At 44.8% G+C, this 8,805-nt stretch overlaps 1 protein-coding gene across 1 annotated transcript in view; it reads left to right on the top strand.

Moving 5' to 3' along the window:
• The window catches only part of SLU7 (spliceosome associated SLU7), a 25,109-nt gene extending 22,852 nt beyond the window's left edge, over nt 1-2,257 (top strand). The window contains exons 15-16 of the mRNA XM_089662510.1: nt 820-924; nt 1,928-2,257. Of these exons, the coding sequence (XP_089518636.1) occupies nt 820-924; nt 1,928-2,107 (285 nt within the window). The 3' untranslated portion in view covers nt 2,108-2,257. The remainder of the gene's footprint in view (nt 1-819; nt 925-1,927) is intronic.
• Nucleotides 2,258-8,805: the final 6,548 nt, after the last annotated feature.

The raw sequence follows: 8,805 nt of genomic DNA, 5'->3' as shown, positions 1-8,805 counted from the left end.
GAGCGAGGAACTCCCTCCGGTGGCCAAAATAGATAAGGTGTCCTAAAAATAGCTCCAAATAGGAGCCAAAAAACACCTCATAGTGTAGTAGATAAAATCAAGAACGTTTATTCCAAAAATTAGTAATAGTAAAACCGGGCAGAAACAATCAGTGAATGAAAAGGAATTAATAGTGTAACTGACCAAAAGTAATATGGCCGCCGGGCCTCCTCGTGGCTCCGGGCGGCTACGATGTCACGCTCTGCTGGCTCCTCCTAAAGCTAAAGAGGATCTCTGGATTTGGAAGCTGTCCCTGTTGTACCAAGAATCGCCTGTTTCCGGAGGGTTACCCACTGTACCCGCTTGATGAGGGATTTCCAGGGGTCATATTTCTGTTATATATCACAGTGTCTTGTTAGACTATCTGAGACCTATGGGTCTACGGATCTTATGTCATATTTATTAGCGCCGCACTTTATTTTCTGTGTAATTGTGTTAAATGCTTCATGTCAGTTAAGGTACAGCCAATTTTAGCAAGGCTGCTGACACCAGCTGCTAAATCTTCCTTGATTTGAAGCTTTTCGTACATTGCATGTGCACACATTTCATGTGTGTTCCAAAGAATTACAGCTGCTTTGCACACCTGTCACTTAGCCATGTAAAACATTTCTGATACTGATCAATACTGTAATCTAAGCTTAATGGAAAAGACAATTACCACTTTGCTCTTGAGGAATTTGTAAATTTGAGATTTTCAGGACAAAATTGTAGATATTGTTATTCAGCCGTTACCATACCTGGCAAGGGAATCTTCTGCGTAACTATTGTCATTGTCCACAGATCCACCAGGAAAAGATGAAAAAGAAAAAAAAGAAAAAGCACCGTAAGAGTGGAGATTCTGACAGTGAAAGTGACGAGAAAAAGAAACAGGAAAAGCTAAAGAAGGTAGATGCGGAGTTTAATTCAAATCCTTTTTGCCGTACAAATTTACCATATATAATGCTGTTTATTCCCCCCTCCTCCATCTGTAGAGGAAATGTGTGTATTCATTAGAATATTTATGAAGAATTTTCACCTTCTGGGAAAACAAAACACTATAAATGAGCTGTAGCAAAGACCAAATATATGCTTAACATCTATCGGTAGCATCAAAAAATTCAGTGCTTAGCATAGTTATTTATCATCCATTAAGGGACACAGAAATTCTTAGACAGTCAGGTTATACTTCTGCTCACTGGAGAAATGGAGACTGGAAAAAAATCCATTGGCAACCACAGGTTAACCCTGCCCACAACCATAATGCCTGTTTTTTTTTTTTTTGCTCTTCTTAGGAAACTGGACATGTTTTATTATAAGTTCTGCTGTTTTCTGTTCGTTTGGAAAAATTTTTCTTTTATCAGTAGCTGTTGATAAATTCATGCCAGATAAGTTAAATCTTGGAAGTCTATCCAGTCAAGTACAGGTAGACATAATTAAGATAAATCCTTGGACGTTTCTTCAGTCAGCCACTAAGTGCATGTTTTCTTAGTTTATGCTGATGTTCTCTCTGTGACAGCCCTGAATTTCTGGATTGTACCTTGACGAGCTATGGAGTACATAGACAGCTGCAATTTTTACTTTAATTTGTGCTAGTCTGCTGAAAGCTGCCTGGTTTTACTATTGCATGGTTCTCTTCTGCTTGTCTCTTCTGCATTAAAAATCCTGCATGTTGCCCATTTTTATTTTTCCACTTTAAGCTATTCTAACAAAGCCCCGCTGCATACTCGCCTTCAAATAGGCAGGGATCGGAAAGAGTGCTGGAATCTTGGTTTAAGGGAAAGTTGATTTGTAGAATAAATACAAGCAATGGTACACATATTATGCTAGTGTTTGTGACCCTATATGAAAATTTCAAATGATTCTGTGTAACATTGCAGTGTTTCTATAATTATTTATTTTCTAAATGTAGGCTTTGAATGCGGAAGAGACACGTCTTAAGCAGGTACAGGAGATGATGCAGATGGATGAGAGGAAGAGAGCATACAACAGTATTTATGAGACACGGGAACCCACAGAGGAAGAGATGGAGGCATACAGAATGAAACGCCAAAGGCCAGATGACCCAATGGCCTCCTTTCTGGGGCAATAGTGGAGGGCATCTCTGCACGTTTTGTACAGTCTTTATTGCAAGAAAATGTCTGATTTGTTACAAAACATCATAGAAATGTGCAATAACTCTTGATTATACTGTGTATAGATGTAAATTATTCTCAATAAATACTCATATTTACACTTATAACTGTTTTTTTTCCTTTGAAGAAGGCCTTAAGCATGCTGGACAATTTTACAACTGCTCCTGAGGGCATCTGCTGTTTTTTTGTTTTTTTCCCCTCGCCTATAACCTCCCCTGCATGTTAGCCTATGTGTCCATGCACACACAAACTTTTACAGGCAGAAAAAAAACCCCACTGCCAGTTTGTCCAGGAGCAGGAGATTTGGTGTGTAAATGCACGTCACCGCTAGACGCGTTTTGAGCGTTAATTCATTTCAATAGTCAGAATAAGTTATTTATTTTGGCCAATTAAATTAATTAATGCCAAAATGCTTGATGCATAAATGAGTTACACACTCTTACAAGTGTCGGGTGTTTTTTTTTTTTTTGCCAAAATGCTGCTGCCAGGAGGAAAGTTTCTAGGAGAGTTAAAAACAAATGCTCAGTGTGCATGAGGCCTAAAACCTATCATTTCTATGAGGTGAACACTGCCTCCATCTGAAAGTGGGAATTTATTGACTGTTGTTTCACTGCCCTGTCACTGCCCTAAATATTTAAAAATCTTTTTTCTTAATTGTACACTACAAGACACAGGCTAAATATTCATAGACCCTGGGTTATAGGTCACAATTTCAGGTGATTGAACACCAGCAAGCTTTTGAGGACATGCCCCCAGGGTGCCTCCCTTATAACCCTACACCACTCTGTGAGTATTCAGTTTTTTGCTAGTGTCCTAAGGTTATGGGTCTCTTATGCTTTTCTGAGAAATCATTCTTGACTTAACTAGTTTATTATTTTATCTTTGGATTCTTCAGTCAACTCCTCAATCAATTCATTTACTGTCTTTCAATACCATGATAGAAGCAGTGCATCTGGTTCAGTGCAACCACAGTAAAACCTTGGGAGCCAAACCTGGAACCCAGGTCATGGGGGATGGCATGTAGTTTTGCACTGAATTCCTGCACAGGTGTTGATCTTAGCACTTGATGCAATGCGTATAGTCAGCCTATGTCCAGTGTCGTAAATCCCTATGAAATCCAAAGTCTGATGACCGTTGGGGTATGCTTACCATGAAGCCTAGAATGTCATGGACAGGTAAGACAGGGTCACTCTGTATTTCTGACCCTTACTGTAAAAACAGGTTATGTTTGCATTCATTCACTTTATAGTGTAAACGCCTCAAAGTGGGTGCTAAAATTCTCATAGAGCTGTTTTAGAAAAGCAGATTTTCTCCAAACGTCTTCAAGGGCAGTCTCCTTGAGACGTAGAGCTCCCCCCTCCGGGACAGGAACCACGTAAGCACAGTACTTTAAAAGGCGGATCTCCAGGCCTCTCTTCAATTTTTAGTGTTTCCTCCGGAGGGACAAGTACAGTTCTAAGGAACCTGCTGTTTGAAAGTCCTAGGCTCGGGGTTGCTGGAGGCTCCTGTTCTGCTTACCTGCTCCTGCCTGGCGCGATCCCTCCATGTTTGGGGAGTGGGGCTGCGCTCCTAGTGTCCTTCCAGGCCTCAGAGGAGGATGACCATCGGTAATATATTCTGCCCAGCACGGAAGGGATCCTGGAGACAAGGGACTTTGAGCGGGATGTACCCTCCCCCGGCGCAGTCTCTTGTTGAGCCTCTGGGTCACCCCGCCGGGGGGAGGTGATGCGGCGGCCAATGCACAGTGGGGCAGAGAGACCACCGGGAGGCGTGCGGGCAGCCGTGATTTCCAGAAGGTGCGCTGCACGCACTGGAAGTTCCGGTCGCAGTGTCATCATCGGCAGGCACCTGACACTCGTGGTCCCAGTCTCTAGAACGGCACAGGCATCAGGTCGGGCGGCCGGTGCAGTTTGTAAACCCAGCAGAGGCTGCGGCTTCACACCATGAGGGATGTGATGGAAGGTGCTGGCCCCTCTCAAGCAGACCCTGGTTCTTCAGGCACCGGCTCCTCTCAGGTAGGCTTGGGTCTCTGGATTTCCTCTTGCTGATCCCTGGGGGTGTTTTTTTTTCTCTTTCCCCAGTCTCTGAGTGCAGTCTCCTTTCCTTTGCTGTTTAAAGTGGTAGGTTTTCCCGCAGATGCCTCAGCCGAATCAGTTAAGCTAGCCTCAAGAACCTCTGCCCTAGTAAATTCAGCTAAAAGGGTATTATGGTTAAAAACCTGGGCAGGGGACTCGGCATCCAAACTGCGCCTTTGTGCCTTACCCTTTATTGCCGATAATCTTTTCGGTCCAGGTCTTGAGGCTCTGGAGCATACGGCCGATAAAAAGAGGGCATTTCCAGAGAGTAAGAAGAGATCTTACTACAGGAGGGTTTTTCGTCAGAAGACACAGGCCCAGCAGGTTATGGATTTTCAGCCCAAGAAACATTGGACAGGGCACAAGAACAGGGGAAAAGGGGGGATCCTATTCAATCCTCCTCAGGGCTCCGCCAAGTCTCAATGACTTGAGCGTCTCAGTGTGAGGAAGACTGGGGACCTTTCTCCCTCAGCGGGCTTCAATCTCCTCAAACCCATACATCCTGGACTTGATAGAGAAAGGGTACAGGTTGGAGTTAGACTTCAGTCCCCCCCGCCAGGTATCTGGTAACCCACCTTCCCAATGATCGGGAAAAGGAACAGGCCCAGTGTGGTCTAATTGGAGACCTGGTAGATCAGCAGGTCCTTACTCAAGTTCCCCGGACTGAGCAGGGGAAGGGATATTATTCCCATGTTGTTGTAGTGAAAAAGCCCTCAGGAAAGTTTTGCCTTGTCCTAAACATGCGCCCCTCAATCAGTCTCTAGATACAAACACTTCAGGATGGAATCGATCTTCTCTGTAAGGAACATCCTTTACTCAGGTTGTTTCATGGATACGTTGGATCTGAGGGATGCGTATCTTCACATTCCCATTCATCATGCGTGTCAGAAATACCTAAGAATAGTGGTAAAGATGGGTTCAGACATCCACCACTGGCAGTGTCGGGCTCTACCTTTGGTTCTGGTCTCAGCATCAAGAATTTTTATGAAGGTGCTTGTGGAGGCCTTAGCTCCCCTAAGAATGAGGTCTATTACGATTATTACCTATCTGGACGATCTCCTCTTCGTGGCCAGGTCTCACCAACAGCTGACAGAGAATCTGCAAGCTGCTCAGAACTTCCTTCTGAGTCTGGGGTGGCTTGTAAACAGGGACAAGTCATGCTTAACTCCCTCCCAGAGAGCTACCTATCTGGGGTATGAGGTTTCCTCAGTAGAGAGAAAGATCTTCCTTCCACAAGAAAAGTTTCTTCGGTCAGATGCTGGCAGAATTGCAGAGCAATCTATCCATGACAATAAGGGATATTATGAGGGCAGTGGGTCTCATGACTTCATGTTTCCCAGCTGTCCCCTGGGCAAGATTCCCCCAGCAGCCACTGCAGACCCTTCTTCTGCGGGTTTGGAACAGGGACAGATCTACTTTGGATCTGACAGTCCAGTTCCCGTCCAGGGTCAAGAGGTCCCTTTGGTGGTGGCAGAAAGAAGTCAATCTAGTCAAGGGTCTGGAGTGGAATTCTCCTTGTCTGGTTATCATTACGACCGATGCCAGCAGCTTTGGTTGGAACCCCATCTGGGCGACAAAGCTGCCCAGGGGTCGTGGTCTGTGGAGGAGGCTCAGAAATCCTCAAATCAGAGAGAGCTTCTAGCAGTCCAACGAGCGTTGGTGGCATACATCAACAAGCAGGGGGGTACGTGAAGCCCTCCTCTCCATCATTCTATCTTGGGCAGAGCAAAACTTGCTTTCGATATCTGCCATTCATCTGATATTCCCTAGCGGACTTCCTAAGTCAGCATCCAGTCAAACACGAAGTGTGTCGACCACAAAGTATTCACGAGCATCACTCTCAGGTGGGGCATGCCAAATGCCAAGATCTTTGCTTCCCAGGAAAACAGGAAAGTCAGACGGTTCTTCTCCCTAAATCTACGAGATCAGGCTTTGGGTGTGGATGCTTTTGTGAGGGCGCGGGAGTTCAATCTCTGTTATGCGTTCCCTCCAGTGAGGCTGATCCCAGTGGTTCTGCAGAAGTTTCTGTTGGAAAAAACAAACCACATTCTGGTAGCACCATTCTGGCCGAAGAGGCTATGGTTTTCTCTGTTGTGGAGCCTAGCCTCGGTTCCCCATTCCCCCTTCCAGAGAGGGAAGATCTGATCTCTCAGGGTCCCGTGCTACACCCTCGAGTCAGAACCTTGAGGTCGGCAGCGTGGCTTCTGAAGAACAACTCCTGAAAGTTCAGGACTTATAAGGACTTTAGTGAACTGCCACAAACCAATTACCAGAGCTCTTTACGCTAATGTCTGGAAAAAATTAAACTCCTGGCTGCTAGGTAAGGGGTGGGGCACTTCCGAATATCCTGGCCGTGTTAGATTTCGTTCAGGATGGGGCAGATCAGGGCCTTATTTGTTAGCACTTTAAAAGGTGCAAGCCTCAGCCCTTAGTGTTTTCTTCAGATCTCCCTCCAGCAAGATCCCTTTATGACAAATTTATTCAGGGCCCTTTCCAAGTCCAGGCCAGCAGCGGTCAGGTCTTGTCCAGTTTGAGATCTATCTTTGGTTCTAAAAGCTTTTGTCCTTTGTCCATTTGAACTTCTGGAGAAATGTTCAATCAAGTTTTTAACTCTAAAAACTGTTTTTCTGATAGCAATCACATCAGCCCGTAGGATGAGTGAATTGCAGGCGCTTTCCAAAAGGGAGCCCTTTTTTTCAGTTTTCGAGGATAGAATTGTGCTCAAAACAGATCCTGGATTTGTTCCTAAGCAGGGACGGACTGACAACTCATGGGGCCCCTGTGTCCTTGCCCAAACTCAAAAAAGCCTATGAAAAAGGTACCAGGGGCATCTCATGGGGCAACCTACTGACCCCGGGCCCTTGGGCAGTGCCCGAGTTTCCAAATGGTCAGTCCGCCACTGTTCCTAAGGTTTCCTCCTCCTTTCATAGGTCTCAAACTATAATTTGCCGACCTTCTGTTCTGCTCCTGCAAGCAGGGAGGAGGAAAGATTAAGTTTATTGGATGTTAGGAGCCTTTTGGTCTATCTTAGTAGATCCAGAGAGTTCAGGAATTTGGATGCTCTTTTTGTTCTTTTTGCAGGCGCTTAGAAGGGTTCCAAAGCTTCCAAATCCACCCCGTTTGTTAAGGCACACTCAACCAGATCCTTGTCAGCGTCCTGGGCAGAGAGAGACGGTGCCTCACCAGAACAGATCTGTAAGGCGGCCACCTGGTCCAGCTTTTCTACCTTAGTGAAGCATTATCTCCTGGATCTCCTTTCTAGCGAGGATCTGGCATTTGGGCGCAAAATCCTCCAGGCAGTACCCCCACCCTAGAGGGTAGGTTCTTTATTATCGTCTCAAGGAGGCTGTCCTGGAAGACGTTTGGAGAAAACCAGAGTTAGACTTACTGGTAATTTCTACGAGTCTTCCAGGACAGCCGGGATTTCCCACCCTAAGATTGTACGGTAATGTATATTTATGCATAAATGGTTATGTCTTTTAGTGCCTTCCTGTGGTTCTTGGGTAAAATTGAAGAGGGAGGCCTGGAGGTCTGCCTTTTAAAGTACTGTGCTTACATGTTTCTTGTCCTGGAGGCAGGAGCTCTATGTCTCAAGGAGGCTGTCCTGGAAGACTCGAAGAAAAGGAGTTACCAGTAAGTCTAACTCTGGTTTTCCTGCATCTATGTCACAATTCCTCTGAAAACTAACAGCTTCAATACAGCCATCCACTGTTCAGGGCTCCAAAATGCTAAGTCCTTTTCCAGCTCTTCTGTTTTTACCCGAGTCTGATCTCATTATGCCTGGCCTTGAAGAGATTACGATAGAAGTGAACAAAGAGGATGTGGGACAATGTTAGAGGAAGCTGCAGGGGATTTCTCACACTCCTTTACACCTGAAGCTGCAGCGTCACATAACCTGCTTGCTAGTGTGGACATGCTCACTTCAGCTGTGCACAATAGCCTCAATATTGTCGCTTTTGATTCTCCTCTGTATCGTCATATCCCTTTGAGTACAAAGAGACCAGCAAAATGTATAAAGACTTTCCCTGTTCATGAACAAATAGAATGGGCAATCTATGATGATTAGATCACTCCAGAAGAGATTTTCACTTCTCCAAAAGGCTTTGAACTCTATTCAGTGAAAAAAAGTTTAATAAAAAGTGGTCTGTTCCAATAGCTGATCCTGATGTAAGTCAAAAACAAACACCTTGCTGTACCTATTGAAGATTTTCTTTCATGTAAAGATCCTGCAGATAGAAAATTTGAGATGCACTTAAGCTATATTTACTCTTGGAGGCCCAGATCTTGTTGCAATTTCAGTATGTCAACCTGCAGCTAACTGGAGTAGAACAATAAACAACCAAGACAATCCTGTATTCCAGGACCATGCTTTACTGAACAATTAGAGCAGTTACCTTCTGCTCTGCTCTATGTGTGGATGCCCTGGAACATGGGATGACACAAATTTCCAGAATTGTCCTAATCTCTATTCACATGTGCAGAATCTTGTGGCTCAAAGCCTAGACAGCTGAAGTTGCCTGTAAGATGCTTCACATGTATGTCCTTTGAAGGCAGACATCTTTTTTTGTAAATTCATTAAA

The sequence above is a fragment of the Staurois parvus genome, unplaced genomic scaffold (genome assembly GCF_062004578.1).
Source record: "Staurois parvus isolate SC_StPar_1 unplaced genomic scaffold, SC_StPar_1.0 ptg000006l, whole genome shotgun sequence".
Lineage (NCBI taxonomy): Eukaryota > Metazoa > Chordata > Amphibia > Anura > Ranidae > Staurois > Staurois parvus.
Note: the sequence above shows the minus strand (reverse complement) of the source record. Positions and strands in the feature narration are given on the sequence as shown.